Below are 24,313 nucleotides of genomic sequence, written 5' to 3'. Positions count from 1 at the left end.
TTCGCTCGACTAAAATCCTTTCTAGTAAGAATGATATTTGAAAGGTTCAAAATTTTCTAAACTCCCCTCTCCAACTCGAGCATCGAACAGGAAATCCCAAAAATAATTAATGTAAATAAATATATTAATATATAATAAAAAGGCATATATAATCTCTTTTGCAATTTAACATCATAATTTTATGTGTCGATAAAAATCATAACATGAGACATCTGATTAATACAATACGACACTGAACATGTAATAGTGTCATAAATGAGCCGGGTCTAAACACGCTCGACTTTTACATTCTTTTGTCAATGGAATTCTGCCGACAAAATTAGTCACAAAAATGCAAGGAATTAATCAATTACCACTCGTTTAAGCTTTTCCGGCCACTGAACACTGTGAAAACTCTACATCGAATGTCGTGATTATTTATTTATAGGTTTATTAACAAGTTCCACTTTCGCTTGATCTCCATTCTTCACTGTTTCTCTTCGATCCAGAAAAATGGCGAATTTTTCCAATCAAATGCGACTTTCCTCAACTATTCTGAGGCGTTTACATCAAAGAGTTGCTGCTGCTGTGAATTCATATTCTTCAAGAAATTTTACTACAACGGAAGGTCATCGTCCTACCATTGTTCATAAGCGTAGTCTTGATATTCTTCACGATCCATGGTTTAACAAGGTAATTCAATTATCATGTTTTTTTTTTGAACGTGAATTCACCAAATCGTTGTGTACTTAATTGATATTCTCAGTATTTGGTTGTGTAAAAATGAATTGTGGATAGATCAGTAAAATATGTTCTTTTGCTTTGTTAGTTTTTTTTTGGGTTACTGGGTAATTTTAGTAGCTCTCAGTTGGTTGCTATGTGAGGTCCCATTTCACCTCCGAACCCCTCAATTTAGAAAAGAAAGAATTTTTTTGTTATTGGAAATTTGTGATCTCTTTTGTTAAGCAAATTTATTTGATATTGGAGTTCTATGATCGGCAGAATTGCTATTATTCATTCTCATTTTATGAGGGAGCAGTTTATGTGCAGCTAAACTAATCTATGGGCAACTTGCTTTAACATAGAAACACATATACTGAGCAATTTTGCTCACCAAGGTTGGATTAGATGAGCACACACCGAATGTTGTAGTTGGGACTCAAATTGGGACTTCCAGTGCTATGCCTCGATCACTCAGTTATTCCCTTGGACTCTTGCTAATTGTTAATTATAGTTGTGCACTACAGAGTGGAATTCCTCTATGCACTAGTGAATGAAAATTTAGGAACGTGAGGTCTACTTTGGGTTAATTATAAGAATAATTAAATCCTGAAATCAATATGAAAGTGATGAAACAGGAACCAATAGTAAGATAATTTGTGCTGCCCTGGTGTTTGTTTGTGCAATCTATTCGAACCCTCAATAAATATATAATAGATTAAAGGAGGCCGGTGAATTCACGTCAGGGCAGGGGGCAGTTGTTGTAGATTACTGCCTTTCGACTATTGAACTAAAAGTACACTATTCCAATTTCCAGCAAGGTATAAACTTTAGCTATCTGTATTTGTTGAGAGTGATATCCAATTCTCAGGGAGTAGTCCATATTGTGAAAACTTCCGCCAACAAAATCCATTCCTGGTTTCGTAGTTTTTGATTAATGTATGTGAAAAAATGGACCTTGTGTTTAACTCAATCCCGAAAGCTAGCTCTTGAGGGTGGATTGTTTAAGATGATATAAGGAGACAACTGTCCATTGCCTAACCATGTGAGACTTAACTTCCCATCCTTCCTTTTCCCCTGCACGCCCAAGGACCGGACAACTGAAGCGTGGATAACATAAACACGGGGATCCAACATTGAATTGCACAACAACATGAATCGATGAGTCTTGTCTCTAATACCATATGTATTGTTTGGGTAGCCATAATTAATGTCCTGAAGTTCTTTATAATGTTATTAAGTTTGCTCAACTCACTGGGCAGTTGCCATGCTCCTCACCATGAGTAAGCTTGGTAGATGGCATGAGATCAATTAAACAAGTCATAAAGACTGCATCGACCCAAAAGTATTAAGGAACCTTTGTTTGGAGTGGAAGTGCCAGTTGTCTCATGCAAAGGCTATTTTAGGTTCAAACATTTCCGATTTGAGAGGGTGTATCAACACGAGATGATTGGTGGAGTATCACGTGTTGTCTCATGTCGAACTTAAATGATTCTGACATATACTCTCACTCTTTAGTATGTGCACAATAGTATTAAATTGGGATTTAACTTCAACACAAAAAGCACAAAAATTGGGAATATACTTGAGATAATTTTTTCATAAAGTAACCCCAAGTCATTTGATAAAAAATCACCCACAAAGGTTAGAAAATACTTAAACCCAATTTTAGAGTTTGGACACAACATGACATGGTCATATCAAAATGAGCTAAGCCAAAACAGACTCTCTTCGTTTATTAACTCTAGGACCTATCGAGCTATGGTGATATTTTGCACTGACACAACTCACATTCCAATGAAGAGATACTATGAAACAATAGGTCGAAGCTTCTTAAAAGTAGACAGATGGATGTTCCAACCGACCTTCATCAAAAAAGGATGTTCCAACCGACTATCTGCTTCAAATGGAGACATGACTTTAGAACATGCAACATATCGAGACCACCAATCTTCAAGGATGTAGAGACCATTAGATAATGTCTTGTACTAATAATTTGCTTCGTCGACCACAAAAACATACTCAGTATAATCCCACAAGTATAATTCCACAAGTGGGGTCTGGGGTATTTGTTTCGTCATAAGGTCCTAAAATAGACAATGATACGAAAAGAATGAGATATAAAAGCTTTACATCTTAAGTTACAGTCTACTCACAAAGATTAAACTAAAGGCGAGTTATGGTGCACTACCTCAAAAAGGTATGACGTTTAGCTGTCTGTAATTGATGAGCGTGATATCCAATCCTCAACGAATAGTCCATATTATGAAAACATCTTTGTTTTTGTCTTCAGTACCACCAAAATGCGTTCCTAGTTTCGTAGTTTTTGATTGAATAATGTGAAGAAATAGGCCTTGTGCCTAACTAAATCTGGAAAGCTAGCTCTTGAGAGGTTGATTGTTGAAGAAGATATAAGGAGACTGTAGCATTACGCCCTTCATCAGTATGTTTCATTTTAAACAATTCATCTTCTGTCTTTAAGTGCTTGAATTGGAGTATTAACTGGCAAAATTGTGCATAGAAATGTGGATAATGCAGCCTATCCTGATCACTCGTGCTGGTAAGCATTGTGCGATAAGCATTTTTTTGCATTAAACTATTTCATATTGTGAGCTTCATGTGAACACTGGAAAATACTGAAGTCAAGATTCATATATGTATGAATTTTAGGGAACAGCATTCTCATTTACAGAACGTGATCGTCTTCACATTCGTGGCCTACTGCCTCCAAACGTGATGTCTTTTGAACAACAAATTGCACGGTTCAGTAAGTCCCTATCCACAATTTAATTGCTATCAAATTTGGGCTATCTTCAAAGTCAAAATCTATGACACTTAAGAATCTGAGTGTTGTAATGAATAGAAACTTTCTCGCAACCTTTTAGTATTCATTTTTTTGAGTTTGAGATGAAATTTGTAGTTTTCTTCACAATTGGAGATTTTTAGGATTATGTGGATTTTAACAGTGGATATTTCCGTCTTTTTGTTTCTTGTAATATGCCTTGATAGTTTCTCACTTTTATTAGCGGAATATACTTTCTCCCCTTCTCAATTTCAAGTAATGGATCCATTTACAGTTTTTTTTTTAAATTTTCAAAAATTGAATTGTTAAAGCTCAACAATTCTTTCCTGAAATTTGAATCCTTATAGCAACAAATTTAGAGTAGGCACCCCCTCCCCCCCCCCCCCCCCCAAAAAAAAAAAAAAAGTGCATTTTTGTTAGTTCATTTACTTACATTGCCAATTTTAAACCTTTTTCGGCATGTAACAGTGGCTGACTTGAAGAGGCTTGAAGTACAAGCTAGAGATGGTCCATCTGACCCATATGTTTTGGCCAAGTGGCGCATACTTAATCGCTTGCACGATAGAAATGAGACTTTGTACTACAAGGTGAGTGATTGAACATGTCTTTTAACAGCACTACGTTGTCTTGTGGCGCTCTATGATAACATTTAGGGGTCTTTTGTTGGAGGGATTAGGAAAAATAATTCCAATATAAATTTCTGTATAAAATTTAAAATGCTTGGTTGGAGGAATTTCAAAAGTAATCCACACATATTTAATGCAGTCTTTGGTTGGTCATAGTAAAAATCATTCCCTCATAACTAATGCGACACTTAATTGGCGGTATTACATGATAAGAACATTGAATTATGCGGGAATCTATGTATTATTTTATGTGCCAGTATGAAATAAAAGTACATTTATTAGCATTGTGGAGATAAAAGTATTTTAAGACAGAAGTACCCTTAAAATAAGTAATCCCTTTATCACTGTTCATGTATTATTATCATTATTTTTTTTTTTTAATAACCGTGGTGTTTGGGCCACTTGCGTGCACCTCAACTAATTTCATGGGATACTTACTTTTCACCACATAACAACCTCTGTCTTATTATTCACCTTTTAATAATTCCTTCATTATTATTTCCTGCATACACAATCCCTACGTAAGACCCGCATATCTAGTATGTGAACTAAACGACCCTTAAAGTGCCTCGGTTTGCAAATCTCAGTCGGACATGTCTCTTGCACTGTGACAATACCCACCTTCTTTTTAGTAACTACCATTCCAGTGCATAGCAAACCTCGCCCCCTAAAGAAAAAGAAAGCAGCCAGCTACAAGATACAAGCTACGTGTGGCATTCTTTCCCTCACCCTGGAATTGACTGTTGCCGAAGAAATACAAAATACTTGCTCTTAAGAATTTCTCGTCTTTCAGCTCCCATGTGTCCTTTTTTAAGATCTGTTTATGATTTTTTAAAATCCCGAAGCGTCTGATACCAAGCAGGACCATTTCCAATTACATAAGCCATCAAAGATCTTCGGTTTTGTTCAGATATGGCCTCTAATGGGTTATGTAGGATATGTCTCTGTCTCTTTTGTATAGAAGCCTTTATATTTTTTTTCTCTATCTCTCTTTATATATATATATATAGCAATGCACCCATTTTTCATTTACCTAAAATACCCTAACCATCTCATTTAAAATGGGGCTTCTCTGTCCTTTCATTAGAAAAATTAAAATCGAACACACCTCCTCTCTCTCCTCCTTTTTTTGCCTCTTTCTCTTGCGAGTTCCACTGCTACTCCAAGTCTGGCGAGCTCTGGTGTTCGGATTTCAATAAATTTTTAATGCTCATATAAGAGCTCATAGAAAATAGAAACTAAAAGCAACATTAAAGTTCTTTGTATAGAAAAAAAGTTAAGAAAATAATAGGATGGGGAGGAAATGATGGGTAAATGAGTTTGCTTTTGATCGGGAAAGAATTTATTAGGAATTGGAATAATGGAAGATGGTTAATTTTATTTCTCTCCCCCACTAAATCTAATTAGTCATGTTAATCTCTAATTCTTTTTCAGGTTAGGCACATCATCAAACATTTTGTCACTACACAGTGTTTATCAATATCGATGAGGGAAAACAATTTTAGCAAACTATTAAAAATCATACATCAAGATGTCTATTTTCAACATGCATGAGTAAAAATCAAATAAAATCTCTGACATGTAATAGAAATGAAAAAAAGAATTTGCCAAAAAAAGGGAAAAGCTTATTAATCACCGAAAAGAACATCACATCTAACAAAATTGTGATCACCAACAAAAAAGGGTGCATCGAATTAAAAAGGAACCCCCCTGTGCTTTGGTGGCAATTTATTAGAAATGGTTAGCATAAAGATTGTTGTGTTCTCTAAGGCCTTGTGCCTCGCCAACGCCATTTTAGAAGAAGAAAAATAATTTATCAAGAGAATATAAGTGATAGAGAGGGAAAATACCCATTTTCCAATATTCATCAGAAATAATTAGCATAAGAACCTGTAACAAAATTAGACCAAAACCAATTTTTATTTCCCCAAAAGGAAGGAACTTGTGATATCAAGAAAAAGAAGAAAATAACATGAAATCGCAAAGAAGAGTACTTTAGGAATTACGATAAGGCACGTTGTAAACCCAAAGAATGAGAGAGAAGAAGGAGGGTGTCAAAGTGAGAGCAGGGTTTGTGATTTATGGGTAGGTTAAAGGCAATATTGGTGGGTTGCATACATGTGTAATGTACGCACATCACAAACAGACGAAAAATAACTTTCATCCTACCTCAATCTCATACTTATTTGGACACACGTGTTGCACGTTGTACCATGCGGCAAGTAGTACATATGATATAAGTCATATGAGAATTGTTGTGAAAGAATATGGAAAACATAATTAAGCAAGAAGAAGTAATCTAAGTACATATTTGGTGTTCTAAAAAAGTGTAATAGAAGTTGTCATAAAAAAAAGTGTAATAGAACTTTTGGCATGACATTGAAGTTCCCAGAACCAACAACAACAACCTCCCAGTATAGTCCCAATTCCCAAAAAGGGGGTTTAGAGAGGGTAGAGTGGACGCAAACCTTACGACTAGGCTGTTCACAGAAGACGCCTTGTAAGAGTAACGATCACTGAAGCAGCTAATAGAAAAATATAGAAGTAATGTGGACATAAAACTAACAAGGAAAACATAACTTAACATACCAAAGAGGGGCAACAACCATAACCAACTTATGTGATAAATGAAGCATAACAAAAACGAGGAGTAACAAAAGCTGTGAGATAGGCCAACTATGAGACAAATGCTATTACTTCTGGTAAAAAAATAAATATCGGGAAAAAGATACCGTGCACCACTTTATCCTGCTAGGAAATGACCTTCTACCCTAATCCGTGACCCCGTGACCTCCATAACTTCCTATCTAAGGTCATGTCCTCGGAAAGCCGGTGCTGCGCCATGTCCTGTCTAATCACTTCTCCCCAATACGACATTGAAACTTTCAGAACCAAAAAACTTATTTTGTTCATGGTGCAGACGTTTCTTTGCCGACAATTTTTCTCCTAAAAAATCGAAGTTGTGAACATGCTTTAATATGAAAGACAAAAAGGAGGAAGGCACAAGGGAAACTTAACTTATCATACCTAGTAAGTTTGCATCTATTCATAAAAAAAGAAGTTTTGCAACTATGCTCCGTTGTGTTTTCAAAAGGTGAGGGTTAGGCATATTCTTAATGTCCATTATAAAAGATGATTAATTAATGAGCAAAATTTGATATATCACGTTTAATTCAATTTATTAGGTGAAGCAACATTAAGTTAACTTATATTGGTTTGTTATCAAAAAGTTGTGTATGAGGAACTATGGATGAGAGTTTTTCCTTACTGTGGCAGGTTCTAATGGAGAATATTGAGGAATATGCACCCATTGTATATACTCCTACAGTTGGTCTTGTTTGCCAGAAGTACAGTGGATTGTTCAGACGTCCGAGGGGCATGTACTTCAGTGCCGAAGATCGTGGGGAAATGATGTCAATGGTTTACAACTGGCCAGCTGATCAGGTTTGTATATGTGAACCAATCTATATATCAAGCTTCACTTGTTACACTGGGAAGACATTTGAATATTGTGATCTTTCCTACTAAATTGATGTGAACTTCTCTTAGTTACCTTGTACAGATCATTTGTACTTCAATATCTTCCTCGATACACACAGATGCATATTGTTTTGAAGTTCCGCTTATAAAAGGGCTGAAGAAAACAGTGAAGTAATCGTGCTGGTGCTCTGCAATTACTCAATAGTTGATTTTTAGATGAACAGAACATGTCAAATTGAGTAGATCATAACACTATGCAGCACATCAATTTGCTTTTGCATAATATTAGGTACACATTATATGTCAAATAGAAGTTTTTCATCGAAACAGCCTACCGCCAACACAAATGGAGAAAAATGAAGATCTTGTGGCTCTTATCAAGAAAAATGAACATATATACAGTTTCATTGCAATACTATCAATTGACTTATCCTTTACAGCCCCACCCATCCCTCAAAAAGGGAAAAAAAGATGAGGATAAATTCTCACTTAGGGCCCATTTGGCCATAGATTTCCCAAATATTATTTGGAAAAAAAATTGGGAGATAGTGTTTGTCCATACAACTTGCTATTATTTGGCAAATATTTTTCGCGAATATCCCAAATTCTCAAATACTAGTTTTTTCTAATATTTGGGCTATCATTATTTGGAATCTTTTGGAAATTGAAATTTTACCCCAAACTTTTATCTTTTATAAGAATACCCTCATAACATATTTTTTACGTAAACACTAAAATAGTTATGAAATATTCAGTGAATATCAAATGATGTGGTTGTTGATGAAAGTGATGAACAATCGGCTCAGGGCAACAAAGTCATGTGTTTTATCTACTTCATGATGTATGGAATGATGCTTGTTTCGCTCACTCCAGACTACCACATTGCTCTAGCATTATGGACACTATTTGTTATTGTTGCAACGAAGATCTAATTGACTTGTAATACAAACTTATGGTTAGTTTTGATAGTTTTTAAAACTTGTGGGTATAAATCATATTTTTCTAAAAAGGTGAAATATATTTCCCAAATACTATGGTCAAACACATGGTGAAATTTCATCCAAATAATATTTGCCAAGAATATTTGGAAATTTATGGCCAAACACTAGCTTAGAGTTGTAATTGGTCTTGTGAGATAGTTAACTCTTCCTTTTGACTTTCATCTTGTTCACTAGCATGGATGATTCTACTGCTTCTCCATTATGTTAGAGCGTAACTGCTTTTATTTTTCTTCTGATAGTTATTTTATAGTAACTATCTTTTGACTTTGATCTTGTTCACTAGCATAAATAATTCTACTACTATTCCATTATGTTAGTACGTAACTGCCTTTCTTCTTTTTCTTCTGATAAGTTATTTTATATATCAACACTCAACAATGAAAGTGCATTTCATAGCTGGAGTTGCAATGTAGGTTGACATGATTGTTGTAACTGATGGAAGTAGAATATTGGGTCTTGGAGATCTCGGAGTTCAGGGAATTGGTATTGCAATTGGGAAGCTGGATTTGTACGTGGCTGCTGCTGGGATCAACCCTCAAAGAGTATAATCTTGCTTCATGTTGCCATTTCATATTGCTTGATGAATAAGCTTGCTTTCATGTAGTAAGCACTAAAACAAATCAATTTTGGTCCATGTTGCCTCTTCATATTGCTAGATGAATAAGGTTGCTTTCATGTAGTTAGCACTAAAACAAATAAAAGGACACGGGAAAAAGGGAAAAAAATTACTTATGGGAAGTGATGGAAAGAGGAAATAAAAGTATTGGTATGCCAAGAGATTTTATTTCTCTTTATTTGAGAAGTTTTGTTTGTTAAAAAGGGTTGATGCAATTGTCAGTGACTCTTGAAGCATTTATATCTTTGTTTGCTTTAGGAAATGAATGAAAATGAAGTTACTATGTCAAGCACTTTATAACTTTCTATTATGGTTCTTGTATTCTTTTAAAATAGAAGTATTGTGTTGTATCTAGTGAATAGTAGCAGTCTTTAATAGTTCTCTTATTGTAGAAGCTACTTTTTAGTGGATCCACTTATTTCTGAGATTGCTGATGTGAGGCATCAGATGTCTGTAATTCCTTCTGATATAGTTTCTCTTGCCATATTTAGTTTCTCATACAAACATGTTTTTGTACTAAACTCTCGTCTTTAGTATTCTTTTTAAATTTAATGATTCCTTTTTCTGTTTTCAATAGGTATTGCCTGTAATGATTGATGTTGGAACTGACAACGAGAATCTCTTGAAAGACCCTTTATGTGAGTACTTGTTCTTTATCATGATTCACGGTTCATGTTAATTCACATATAGTTCTCCAATGATCAAATAAATACAATTATGTTCTTATTAGTTTCTGGAATATATCCCTGTTTATGCGTCTTTGTTTACCTGAATGAATTGGTACATATTAACACAGTTGCTTTTAATATTTTAAAGGAAGGCATGATCATACTACTCATTGAAGTGTGCGGTTAAATGGGATTTTATGTTGTGTACCTGGCATTTGGAGTTACACTAATCCATGTATTATGAAATGAACTTCCAAAATACAAGTGCATATGAACTTTGCCTTGCAGATGCTTAGCATTTGTTCTGATCTAACCAAGCTAAAAATTTTGGTCATCGTATAGATGTACTTGCTTCTGATATATCCTCCTTAGTTCCGTTTCTCCTTCCTTACCAGTAGTAGTAGCATTATTCTTGTAGTTCCTTGTCCTTTGATTATCGCGTTATTTGGCTGTTGTTATTCCTTCTCTACGAATGCTATGCTTTCCTTATTATTTACTATGTCCCCTTTGATTCTGTATTTTTCTTTTCTATTGTCTTTGATATGTGTTATTTGAGCTGAGGTTTTTTTGGAACTTGCTTCTCTACCTCCATGAGGTAGGGGTAAAGCCAGTGTATACTCTATCCTCACCGAACCCTACCGGTGGGATTATACTGGTATGCTGTTGTTGTTGTTGAGTACTTATTCAAATATCCTGTTTTCATGCTCTTTAAGTTTATCTATATTATACAGTAGATTATTGAAATTTCTTATTGCAACTATTGTTATCCCTGATAATTATGATTGCTATTATTGCTCACTACCTTTCGGAATCTCGAATGTGTTAGATCGTTTTTTGATATCTATTGTCACTCGGTCATATTTAGCTTGCTACCAGTAATGCCTATTCATTCAGGCTATCTCTCTCATTTTTACTGAAGTTGAGGATGTTCCTTTTTCATGCTCATAGATTTGGGACTGCAAGAGCATCGGCTTGACGGAGAGGAGTATATTGAAGTAATTGATGAATTTATGGAGGCTGTTTTTACTCGTTGGCCCCATGTGATTGTGCAGGTACATCCCATGGTTCATTTGAGCTCTTTTCTTCATTCTCCTAACTAATTTCATGCTATGTCTGTATTGCCCTTAAATTAACAGTTTGAAGATTTTCAAAGCAAGTGGGCCTTTAAGCTGTTGCAGCGTTATAGAAACAACTACAGAATGTTTAATGATGATGTCCAGGTAAATAACTTTATCAGTCATTGCCAAAGTATTTTGGGTTTGGAAAAATGTGATTACAATTGTAAATGGGGGTGAACAATAAAAGTTGTTGACCTTACTAACTGACATTCTTAGGATTAGGGATATTGATTTACTCATAAATCGAATGAAGCAAAAGATTAAGCTGCTACAAACATCTATAAAATATTCAAGGCATCTACTTGTTATGTATCTGCAAACCTTGTGGGAAGAAAAGAAAATATTATGTGCATTCACCCCACGTGTCTCATCTCGTGTTTCTTAGAGAGAGTGCAGAGTTTACTCAATAATTATGATATTCATGTTTGCTTTACATGACCATTCTTCCAGAGCATTTGCTTGTTCTTGGATGCCAGAAAACGGAGGAACTGTAGGACTTGAGATGACAAATTGTATCCATCCTTTGATACATTATTGGCCTTTTTGTTTGTGATGGGTGTTTCTTACTCTCAATGAGACATTTTTGCTTCCAGTATCCTGATTTTCTCAAGTCATTGTTCTTATTTCCTCTTGAAATGTAGAGCCGTAATATCATTCTTATACACGTCTGCTCTTATCTTCAGATCAGATAGAATTCCTTACTGGAGTTCCTTAAAGTTTATGTGCTCTCATTGTTTAACCAAGTTTTGTGTTACAAGTGTGGTACAATTTTGTTTTTTACTCAGGGAACTGCAGGAGTTGCTATTGCTGGTCTTCTGGGAGCAGTAAGAGCACAGGGAAGGCCAATGATTGATTTCCCAAAAATGAAGATTGTGGTGGCGGGTGCTGGAAGGTTAGACTAGTAAACTGTTCTTTTCCTCTCACTGCACCATATAATTTCTTACTTGAGTTATTAGTATGCCATTATACAAGAACTGTTTCATTGTTCATATGCTTCATTCTTTCTGTATTGCATTAATGTACTATTCTTTCTATGTTCCAAGTCACTCCTATCCTGTTGTTCATATCTTATTGCCCTCAATCCTAGAAATAGTGTTCGATTAAGTATAGTGGATTTGGTTATTCAGTCTTTGCATTACTGGTTGAATGGTTAGTTATGGTAGAAGATGTCCGGTGTGATACTTAAAAGGAATATGGTCTCATGTTGAGTTGAATTATTGCTGCTCTCCATTTCATATGAGTTATTTGAGGGGCGGGGGACACACACTAACACATACATCGGGAAGTGGGGAGGATGGAGAGTTTGACTATGTTAAAGAAAATGGACCTTTGGTTCAATTCAGCCCTAAGGGCTCGTTTAGTATGAGGGATAAGGGGTGACTAATCCCGGAATTAATTTTAGGATGGGTTTATCCCATGTTTGGTTGGGATAAAATCGTTGGATAACTTGTCCTGGGATTAGTTATTCCGGGATTGTAGTGTTATTTTTGTTCCACATTGAGGATGAGATAACAATCGTGGGATAACTTGTTCCCCAACCAAATGAGCCCTAAAGCTAGCTCATGTTGTGAGGATTAACCAAGACCATATAAGGAGGCCACCATCATTCCCTCAACCAAGTGGAAAACTTAACACCTTCTTGTACACCTAGGGCAGATCATTTGGAATGTGGACAGCAGAACTTGCAGTTCAATATTGTGTCAACTAATAGGGATGAGTCTGCTCTGATACCATGTTATAGAAAGTAGACATTGGGCCTAACATAGCCACAATAACATGCTCTGAAATGATCTTCATAAAAATAAATAAAAAATAACCAGCTCATGAAATGAAAATTGTCCGGCGACCAGATTCATTTAATTAATTTGGAACACTCTAATAAACGAGTAGAATACTATCTGAGACATTTGGTGCACTGAGCTTTTCCTCCTTTTGTTTTCTTAGAGCTTTCTTAAGGTGCCTTGTTCTCCAGGTGTAAATCTGTTTTGAAGAGCTCTTTATGCAGCCAAGATACTAGTTAGAACATTTGAAACATCTCATCCTTTCTTCCTTTTCTAGAGTTTATAAGTTGATCCAAATTATATACTGCTAGATATACCCTTTAGGTGGAAATCCAGGTTGAGACCTATATCATCCTGCTATGTGATGTCAGAATCATTGGAAGTGCTAGCATTCATGGGTTTGCACTGCCTCCAATTTTACTTGAGTCCATTTTACTTCTTAAGGAATAAACAGAAAGACCATGCCTGCCTTTTGGACATATTATTGTGGACTATATTCTAACCTAATTTTAGCTCTTATTTAATGAATCGGAAATATGACTGTTTTTGACATTAGTAAGTAACTTTTGAGAGTGTATCTCTATGAGCTATGACTTAAAGAACTTGGCATACTAGGCCCGAATATCCAATTCGCGCCGATAGACAAGCATGGTTCAGTAGTCAAAGCAAATTTCCCAAGTCAGAGGGCAAGCCTATGATGTTTAGGTGCACATTACACCTTAGGCGAATCCTACATCAGAATGGTTGAAAAAGTTAGGAACTTTATAAGAATGAGTTCAAAATCAACTTTTGAGGCGTCTTTTGGGTTAAAGCCCATAAAACAAATCCATGTGGGCTTAGGCCCAAAGCGTACACTACCTTGACAGTTGGACCTGGACCGTTACTCGGATGACAGTGGTTTGGGGGTTCTTTAAAGACCGATTCACTTTATGTAGATTGACTTCGCACACTATATACTAAAAGTAATTAATTATGATATGAATAGACCATCTTTAATAAATTGTTTCTTTATCTTGATCTTCAATTTCGGTCCTCCTTATCATACTCACCCTTAAACTTTACCTAGTAGTAGGCTGCAAGAAATACCATTTGATTGGGACATAATTTTTATCATGCAGAGTGAATAGAGAAGTTGGAAAACGAGACTTGAGTGGCTTGTTTTCCTTATTTTTAAATCTTAAATTTCTTGCTATCTGCATGAGAGACTTTTTGAGCCTTTTGCATTTATGGTAAATCTTTAAGGTTTCTATATTTTAAATCTTTTGGTAGTACAGTGCAGGAATAGGGGTTCTTAATGCTGCTAGGAAGACAATGGCAAGAATGTTAGGGAATACTGAAGTTGCTTTTGAAAGTGCAAGAAGTCAGTTCTGGGTGGTTGATGCCAAGGTAAGCATCCCCTCGTACACCCTTTTGACTCAGAACTTTCTTTTAAGCTTCAATCGATCAGTATGACATTTTTTTGTTATTTTTTTTCCTTGTTTCAATGACATTCTTGTTATCTTTTTCTTATTGCGGGGTTAGTACCTGTTCATAATTATCTTCGAGAATATTTACCTTTCCTTTTATCCTGTTATCATCATCTTTTTTTACGAATAGTAGAAATGATAGTTTTCATAAAATCTTCGTTCTTTGTAAGTGCATTTAACTTTGGAAAATGTTGTCTAACCATTGGTAGAAATGATAGTTTTCACTATTGCTTGTATTTTGTTATCAAACTCCTGTCCTGCAGTGTTAAGACTCTTGCCTAAGTCTTGAAGGCATGTGCAGCACATGGTGGATGTTTTGCTTAGTTTAGGTGGTGCAGGTGCGTCAGTGTAGGCGTAAAGACACCAAGCTACTTTGAGACGTCTTATCACCCATAAGCTCTATTTTGAAAGATGATTTTATCAGACAGTGAATATTGTCAACAAAGGGACATATTTTGTTAGCGAATGTAATGAATGAATTTGTTACTGACTATATAAATCGAAGTTATAAATTTACTACTTCCTTTGACTAGGCACGAAATTTAGGAAAGTAAGTTAGACTTTTAAATCTTGTGGTCTTTAAACTAAAGATGTGTATAATGTAACAAAATGCCCTTTGTATATGTGTTCTTAAACATGCCAGATGAGATGTTGGAATTAAATGGTTACTAAACATAGAATGTGGCATTCTTTTAAAGCAGACTAAAACAGAAAGATTATTGAAACAGAGTGAATATAAGAAAACTAACATTTATCCTCTATTATGAATTTAAGATTTCAAATTTGTGTTTGAATCAGAAGTTTAAAATGATTTTGGGCTTGGCTACATTATTTTACTTCATATATTTCACTTAGTGGTATTTTTTTCGATTCAAATATTCATTTAGTTGTTTCTTGTATTTACTGCAACTTTTTTTGCATCATTCACATAATTTTCATTTGTTTCTTCATTTACGTCATGCTTCACTAATGGTCAGGCTTGAATTATGCCTTGCACTTGAACCTTATCAATCCTTGGTGCTTTTCTATGCACACCTTTGCCAATGCTGATCCAGAGCCCAATGCATACAGATTTAAGTGAGAGCTAAGTCCTGTGAACAAGTAAAAAATCTGATGGGGGTTTGGGTATTGTGTAGAAAAATGGGGAAAAAAAGTACAGATACAGCAACAGAGTGGAATATCACTTATCATGTAGAAATTTGACGAATAGTGAGCAATTATAGGGTTATACATCATATTTAGTATCAGCCTCTTTTGGCAGTAATTATAAGGTCAACACAACAAGCAAGGTCCTGAAAAGTGCTGACATGCTTGTTGCCTTTGAGCAGTTTTCAATTTAGACTTTGGTAGTGCCTTAAATGCATTTAATGTGTTTCTTTCTCTTCTCTAGCTTAGATTGTCGAAGTAGTCCGATCCAATGGCTACAGTATAATGATATTGTAAATGTTCTTTTTTTGATAAAGTTAAAGTTAATGATATTGTAAATGTTAGTCTGGACTTCTTTTGCTTTTCTATATTCCTCTGTGGATATAAAATTATTTGGGGAAGTGAAATGTATTAGATGGGTTTAACTATGACATAATTATTGATGGGTGTTTAACAATGTACCTAGGGATTAATTACTGAGGCACGTGAAAATGTTGATCCTGATGCTCGCCCGTTTGCCAGAAAGATCAAAGAGATTGAACGTCAAGGTCTAAGTGAAGGCGCAACTCTTGCGGAAGTGGTAATTAACCTTTATCCTTTCATGAGTGAAAACTGACTTTCTCATTTTTATTGAAGAATCGGGGCTTTTATGATCTGTCACTCTGTCTCATCTTAGTGTAGGACTCAAAGTTTTCATAATTTCTCGTTTGTTTACTGTGAATATACGTTAAGTAAATTTAGATGAAAGGAACATGTTCACTTAACGGCTGTTTCATCCATCAGATGAACATTTGAAATCTCAAGGAAATGTTGCCCGAGGCAAAAATAAGAAATTGCAGTTGTGTTCCTTATCAAAATAAAAATAAAAATTGCAGTTGTGTTCAAATGCAACTAATTATGTTTGTGGGGCAATAGAAATTAATTGGTCAGATGAGCAGAAATAATATGATGATGGATTAACTCTGATAAGGCCAGCCAAGATATATTAGATCTTTAGATTTGACAGTTTGCCTGAATAATGGTGCTGTGAACTTGTCCAACATGAAAAACAGAACATAGATCTTGATGCAAATCTTCCATAAACTAAGTGTGAAAGCATTCTACAAAATAGAGAGAAATCTACAAAATAGAGATAATGTAGGTAATTATGAGGTTGTAAATTAGCTTTGAATCACGTTGCCAATCAACTGTTTTCTGGAAGGCTTGTCTTTTCCATTGTGAGAAGCCATAACAGAGCTGAAGAGAAAGAAAGTCAGGTATGAGATGGAGAGTATAGAGATAGAAGCTTATATACCAAGAAATGCATTGATTCATGAGTGAAATATCCCATTGTTCTTTGCCATGTACTATTAGTATGATTTACAATGTATTGATTCCAATCAGGTACGCAAAGTGAAGCCAGATGTACTTCTTGGTTTATCTGCTTGTGGAGGCTTGTTTTCAAAAGAGGTATTGCATATAGAAATTAATAATTTGAATCTCTTTTAGCTACATAGATATATACTGCATGAGAACATAAAATCTTGCATGATAAATTTTAGCGAGATTTAGGATTCAGCATTCTACCACTGATGAGAAGCAACATGCTTCTCCAAATTTACTTTTTCTTGAAACGGTAACTTTTTGTATTCCTCAGCATTAAGGGCTATGCTGGCCACCTCCCAAAAAACTGTTACAAGAAAGGAAAAAACTTAAAAAGAAATACTTACAGAGAACCTATGAAGTCCACTAATTGGAACTCCTCTTCTATATCCTGGTCTTTACACCAAAAACCTAGAGTAGTAATTACGTTCCATTTGAATCTTCTGTATTGTACACTCCTTTCCTTCAAAAGTTCTCTAATTCCTTCTTTCCATATAATACACCAGATACATGCTGGACTGTTCTCCGCCGTCTTTCCTGGCTTTTGCTTCTTCAAATTTACTTAACATGATACTAGCATTTTTGTTACAATCTATATCATGATCTAACAATGTTTGCCAAATTTACTTAACAAAAAAGTACCTCACTTAAAATTGTTTGCAAGTGTTCATGATCATCAAACATTCCATGTATCTCTAGCTGAAACCGATCTCTCTCTCTGTGTATTTGATGACATTTGGAAACTAACAAAGAGAGAATCAGGCCAGTTTAAGGATTCTCATTTTCATTTTTGATTAATAGCGTACTTCTTTAAAGTTTAACATAGAAAACATTGAGCTTTAGTTGGAGCACAATGTTTCCCTCCCATATCTTTCTAAGCATTCATGGAGCTGCTTTAAACATTACTTACAAAGGGAAAGAAAAGGAGAATGGTATATACAAATCGAAAACATACAAGGTTTTGAGAAATTGTGAAATGTGAATATTTCAGGTACTAGAAGCCCTTAAGCATTCAACTTCAACCCGGCCTGCAATTTTTCCAATGTCAAACCCAACGAGAAATGGTATATACTAATTGAGAACATACAAAGTTTTGAGGTTGATAGCATTCTCATCCACTGTTTTTCTTCATTAATAGCTGAATGCACCCCTGAGGAAGCATTTTCTGTTCTCGGGGAGAACATTATATTTGCAAGTGGAAGCCCATTCAAGGATGTGGATCTTGGTATGTAGAGTATCAAATTGGTTCTAAAATCTGCTACAGTATTTTAAGTTCCTCTGTCTTGATAGAGTTTTCATACTTTTCTGCTTTTGGTTAGTAGTTTTGGAGTACTGGTTTGTATGCAAATATTGTACATAGATAGCAATTATAAAATAGTAATTTTATGTAAATTGTAATACTCCCTCGTTCCATTTTATGTGATGATTGTTGACTGTTCATAAGAAAAAAGGACAATATATGGAGTTTTTGGAGCTGTTACGGAGATGTTGGAATTGACTGTATGGATATTCCCAGCAGTCTTTTGTAACTTTTGGTTTTGGTACCCGTTAAAATAGAAATAGGAATATAGAATCCTACTTAGGATAAGAATAGGAATAGTGTTAGGAATAGGACTAATATATAGTTTCCTATTTCGTAAAGGATTGTATTATAGTGTCTATAGATTGAGATTCCATCTAATAATGTAGACGCAAAAACAATTCAATAATATTCCTCTCATATATTTCTCACATGGTATCAGAGCCTTTATGCTTGGTAGAGAATCAATGAGCGTCCGCTGCTGGCCCATATATGCTGGCCAATGGTTAACAGAAGTAGGGCCAATAATATATGTATGAACCCCATATTCAGTGGAACATGCGCCAATTTGAAGTGACTTTCTAGGATTGTTTTGTGTCGATCCCATATCCGTCAGTGTTTGTGTAGCACCGTGCCATATTTATAGTGACTACTTGTCATATCTAATTTGGTAGCGCCATGACATTCTTCCGGTGACTACTTTCTCATATCTAATTTGTGTAGCATCGTGCCATCCTTTCATTGACTACCTTGTCGTATCTAATTTGTGTAGCACCTTGCCATCCTTTTAGTGACTACTTTCTCATATCTTATTTGGTATAGATGTAGGCATACAAGATAACTCGATAATATTTGGGCTGACAATTGTTTTATCTGCATGTGAATTTTGCAGGAAATGGTCATGTTGGACACTGCAACCAAGCAAACAACATGTTCCTTTTTCCTGGGTTAGACTCCAAATGTCCAAGTTTAAGATAGCTAGTCTAAGCTCTTCTATACTCTCTTTACTATTGACTTTCTTTCCTCCTAACAATATCTTCCGTACATGCTTCAGAATAGGACTTGGTACTCTTCTGTCTGGATCTAGAATCGTTTCAGATGGCATGTTACAGGCTGCAGCTGAGTGGTACTTCCCTTTTTTGATGCTGTAGTGAAGTTTCCAAGTCTATTTTTATCCATAGCACATGAATAGCTTCTACTTCTATTTTCTAACTACAGTGTGGATTTTACAGTTTGGCTGCATATATGACAGAGGAGGAGGTACTCAAGGGTATTATATACCCTTCGATATCCAGGTATATGCTTTAGGAGTATTAGGTAACTTTATTTTACAGGTTTACAAGGGGACAACTTGCATACCCCCCCCCCCCCAAAAAAAATAAAAAAAGAAAAAAAAAGAAGAAAAAAAAAGAGTTTTTTGCGGGGCTGGGGGTGGCTTCTTTGATCTACAAATTGTAACTGTGAGACTAGTAAATCATATTGTTGAGTTTAACTCGGAAATAATAAAATAGGATTAACTTTTACTATAAAAAATATATCTAATGTCAGTAACTGTGCCTATTTCTTTATTCAACTAAAAACCAATACAAAACAAAATTCACAGGACTTATTATCACACCTTGGGGCTTATATCAGTGGGTCTTACGTCTTGCCCGTGGTAGACAAACATCGTCTCATGCCCTCGCCTTTATATAACTGTTGGAACGTAAATTGTGGATTGTCATTTACATTTAAAAAAGACACGTGGGAGCAAAATCTGCTCATATGTTTTGCCTCTGCTGTTATTCTTTCCATCTCAATCAGTTCCTAGCAGCAAAATTAAACATTTACTGCAGGGAAGTCACAGATCAATTCATATGTCATATTTACTGCCGTCTAAAAATAGATAAGGAATAGAAATTTTCGCAGTTTGACTGAGAAGTTGCTTTCCACTAAAAGATACAAAAATAGAATTTTAGAAAAATAAGTAAATTCAATTTCAGAGACAATGCACCTGAATTTCTTTAGTTGGAGACCAATAAGAAACTTTTCTCAAGTTGGGACCAGCTCGAGGATCTGCTAAATTCCCAGTGAAACCCTCTTAATATAAGTAAATATGTCATACAAAACTCCAGACTTCCTCCTTCTTAGATCTAGTTCTCTGTGTCTCAAAGAATCATTTTACATTTTGAAATACATCACTAAGATGTTATTGCTCTATATGCTTCCGATTTGCATTGTTGCTAACATAGTGAATGATCTATTTTCATCACAGGATACGCGATATAACAAAGGAGGTAGCTGCAGCTGTGGTGAAAGAAGCTATAGAAGAGGATCTTGCTGAAGGATACCGTGAAATGGACAGCCGAGAGTTACGGAAACTTGATGAGGTACTTTTACTTTATGGATCTTTCTATGTACCAGTTACGTTGGAGATAAAAGGAGTTTCCCTAGCTGTCTTTGCATGATTGACTTTTTTGGACTATGTAATTAGTTAACTCAGTTACGGATGAACTAACCATTAGCATATCGATGAAGTATGTGCTATTTGCATGTGTTATAGTTGATGGAATTGGCAAGGGATTCAACTAAGTTTGAACCCTCTGGACACATAAAGAATTTTGTAATAGGCTAGAATTAAGACAAAATGCAAGTTAAGCTCCCATAAGAATGAAGGCATATATGAAGAATGATTGTCAAATGAGACTCTGGTGCGTAAATGCAGGCATTTGGATATCTTAAGTTCATTTTGTTCTGGTATAATGGCAATGATAGATAGAGATTTAACATACAAAATTAAAATTGGATTGTCACAAGTCACGGACCGATTTGCCTAAGTCGTGATGGTACCTAAACCTTACCTGTTAGGCTAACCCGATAATCATGCAACCCAATGTTACCTAAAATGGCATAATTAAGTTTGAAAGCAGGAAATCAGCACAAGGACATAAGTTTAAAAACAATGCAGTGTGGAAAGGTCTAAAATAACCCCCAAAGACTGGTGTCACAAGTCATGAGTGTCTAATGGAATAATAATACATCGGTGTCAAATTACAAATACTGTCTGAAGGAAAACAGTAATGAAACAAGATAAAGGAGAACTCCAAGATGCTGTGTAATAGGCTTAACAGCTCTCCCCAACAGTGTCCAAGTATTCTTGGACACGCTCCTGAGCTCCAATGGTACTAGGGTCAGAAACGGCTCAAAAGTGCAGCAGATGTATTCACAAGTACACCAACTCTTACCCCGTAAATATCATCGGCTGCCCCAACAAGGTTTTAAGGAGGTTGGTCTAAAAATACCCACTTAAATAACCTGTAATAATATTATAATCTTTTTTGACAAGATAATATTATAATCTGAACAAAAGTAAAGCACATAACATCATAATGAAGTATGCAAGTATAGCATATTAATATATGCACAGATGTAGCATATTATGATATGCACAGATGTAGCATATTAGGATATGCACAGATACGCGAGTTGGAAATCATGGATGTATGATAAATATTTGACCTTTAGTCCTCCACTCAACACCGGTGCTTTCAGTGCAATAATCCTGAGTGTACACTGCATCGCAGCCTAAGTGATCCGAGTGATGCAGCACAATGATCCTGCCTGTACAAGCCGCACGGACAGCTCACATGCTAACTCGTACGGGCGTGTCATAGTGACATCTAAGTGTGAAATCAAGTATGCAATTACAAAGTATCATACAATGCATGACTAACAACTAAACATCAAACATGTACATAACTCATAATGTTAAATTAGCATGAAAAACATGATGCCTATTAACATAATTCTATAATGCTTAAAGTTGTGATGATACAGAAAGAACATGTAAAGCATGTAGACAACAATATCTTATATCCCATATAACAATCATAACCCCGGTACCCTCTTATCTCTTGTCATTTTACATATTTGGTACTTGCATATACATTAGTATACATAAAATTTGGAGAAATTCCCTTATTGAGGTCAAAGCCTTATCTTACCTCGATCTGAATTAACTCTTAACCTTCTCAAACCGCCTTTCCTCACTCTGAATACTCAAATAAGCTTGATCTATTCAAAAGAATACTGAATACTCTAAAAGGTTAGATGAATCCTTGATGTCGATTCCATATTTGAAAGCTCCGTCGAAGCAAAGTCAACCCAAAAAGGTCAACCCCGTGTGTCGTGGTCAAATTCCAAAATAAATTTATGTTTTCGAGTTACTCATAACCCTACAAGTCCAAATCTACAATTAGATTTCTAATCCAACTCAGGAGTAAGTGTGAGAGAACCTATTTTCCTCATAAGAAAGATAGTTTTAATATTGGAATGGTGTTGAATATAACAAGATATAGAGAATTCATACATCCAATCCCAAAAGCTAGTTCTCAAGGCGCGAGAATTGCCTAATACCATATAAGGATACCAATTATCTATTACACAACCAATGTGGGACTTCTGGCTCCACTTATCCCCATCCTCTGCACGCCCAAGACTTTTGAGATGTAGAGCATGGACAATATAACATGGGAGACAACATGGGGTAAACCAAGGACCGGGATGGATCTGTACTCCTATACTATGGTTAAGAAATGGGTCTTCGGACAAACCCAACTCCAAAAGAGCTTGCTCATGAGGTGAGAACTGCTCATGACCATTTAAGGATACAAATTATCCATCCCACAACTGATGAGGGACTTCTAACAAGGTCTAATAAATTGATTGATTTCTACTATTTAGCTTGACTTTGAATTTTCGGTTTTGTGATAGTATTTAGAGAAGAAGCAAGAATATGTAGTGTGAAATGAAATAGAGAAACATAACAGTCGATTAAGGTTAAAGGGAACTGTATAAGAAGTGTATGAGTCCTGTTGTACTATTGTGCATAAAAAGCATGAAGCACAAAAGAACCAAAATCTGAAGTAGAGCGTTTTCAGTTACCAGATGATGTGACTCACGGGGACATTAAAAGGATCTGCAAAAAAGGGACTCGAGCATGAAGCTAGAACTCACTAGTACGCTCCACCTCGATGAGCTATTGCACATATTACCTGCTTCATAAAAGGTCATTCTGTATATTTACAGAAATGCCTTTGGCAGATGATCACCTCAATATTTAGAAGCTGGCTAAAGTGTTATACCATAATGGGATCTTAACAACTCTCATATAATTTACATCTTTTATAATTCTAGAAAATGAACAAAAAACTGTTCAGCTAGCATAATCATCATAAAAAATATCCTCTTCCAGCCGTATGCTCATTATTGTAGGTGTTACTTTGTTTCTTACTTCCCGAGAGAAATTGAAATAACTAGGTAGCCCTCCTAATGCACTCTCTCTCCTTCATCCACAGATTGATAGACCTTGAAACTGGTTTGGCTCTCCTTTTTTAGGATTACCATGTTCCATCATTTCTCAAGGTTTCCCGCTGATGTAGCTTCTCAGAGTGTTATTGCACTACCACTTAGGAAAACCTAAACCTTTTTTGATCGTTCGAGTAGTTTGTTCTGTTGGTTGTAGTAATTGCCTACATTAATATTATTTCAAAACTTGGTTACTTTAATTGGTGGAACTCTATTGCAGGCACAAATATCTGAGTTCGTGGAGAACAATATGTGGAGTCCGGATTATCCAACACTGGTTTACAAGAAAGATTGATCATTTATAGATGCTTGCGAAGCTTCATTTTTTCATCTTTCTCGCAACATCAGCAAGGGCGTGATGGATCAAATACGATAATGGACATTTTGTGACATGATGCATGGGATCATGTTAAATTTAACATCCAGTAATATGCCATTCATCAACATTTGATTGGCTGATGACTTCTTGATATTATAGCTTTTATTGAGTAGTCCATAAGTTGGTTGTCTGTAAAAGTGAATAAATCCCCTTCTTCCAGTTCTGACTTTGAGCTTCGTCAACGCAGACGATGTAGTCTTATGGGCTGTTGCTGCACAAATGTACTATAAATTGCCCTGTGATGTGTTGTTGTGTAGAAGTGTTTGTGAAGTTCTGATAGTTCTCTGTACTCTATTTGACTTGTACAATAAAGGGATGACTAGTATTCACACTGTTTCCTCAAAAATATTACTACTAAACAAAATGGGATAAACTTTAGTACATCAATGGAGGTTGTATTTTTCGATTCAAATTTGAGCTCCAGTGCTCTCTTTAGTTATAGTAACCGAATTGGTAGCACAAGAGCCATTTCATTGTAAATTTATGGAGCTTAAAGGGTCGGATCTTAAATTCACTCGGTAA

The 24,313-nt window shown here is 35.5% G+C and overlaps 1 protein-coding gene across 1 annotated transcript; it reads left to right on the top strand.

Moving 5' to 3' along the window:
- Positions 1–237: 237 nt before the first annotated feature.
- On the top strand, positions 238–24,178 carry LOC107028553 (NAD-dependent malic enzyme 62 kDa isoform, mitochondrial). Its single transcript, XM_015229658.2, has 19 exons — positions 238–672; positions 3,370–3,466; positions 3,971–4,089; positions 7,405–7,572; positions 9,023–9,151; positions 9,803–9,863; positions 10,842–10,945; positions 11,030–11,113; positions 11,797–11,903; positions 14,067–14,178; positions 15,871–15,984; positions 16,788–16,853; positions 17,758–17,830; positions 17,905–17,991; positions 18,959–19,013; positions 19,121–19,192; positions 19,299–19,361; positions 20,321–20,435; positions 23,633–24,178. Exons 1-19 carry the CDS (start codon positions 493–495, stop codon positions 23,705–23,707), a joined length of 1,881 nt encoding a protein of 626 aa, XP_015085144.1. The 5' UTR covers positions 238–492; the 3' UTR covers positions 23,708–24,178.
- Positions 24,179–24,313: the final 135 nt, after the last annotated feature.

The sequence above is a fragment of the Solanum pennellii genome, chromosome 8 (assembly GCF_001406875.1).
Source record: "Solanum pennellii chromosome 8, SPENNV200".
NCBI lineage: Eukaryota > Viridiplantae > Streptophyta > Magnoliopsida > Solanales > Solanaceae > Solanum > Solanum pennellii.
This window is presented reverse-complemented; position numbering and strand designations above follow the sequence as displayed.

Coding starts and splice junctions, on each gene's coding strand:
- LOC107028553 (XM_015229658.2), top strand. CDS start 493: ATGGCGAATTTTTCCAATCAAATGCGACTTTCCTCAACTATTCTGAGG. Junction 9,152..9,802: donor CTGGGATCAACCCTCAAAGA/GTATAATCTTGC, acceptor TGTTTTCAATAG/GTATTGCCTGTAATGATTGA. Junction 9,864..10,841: donor TCTCTTGAAAGACCCTTTAT/GTGAGTACTTGT, acceptor TCATGCTCATAG/ATTTGGGACTGCAAGAGCAT.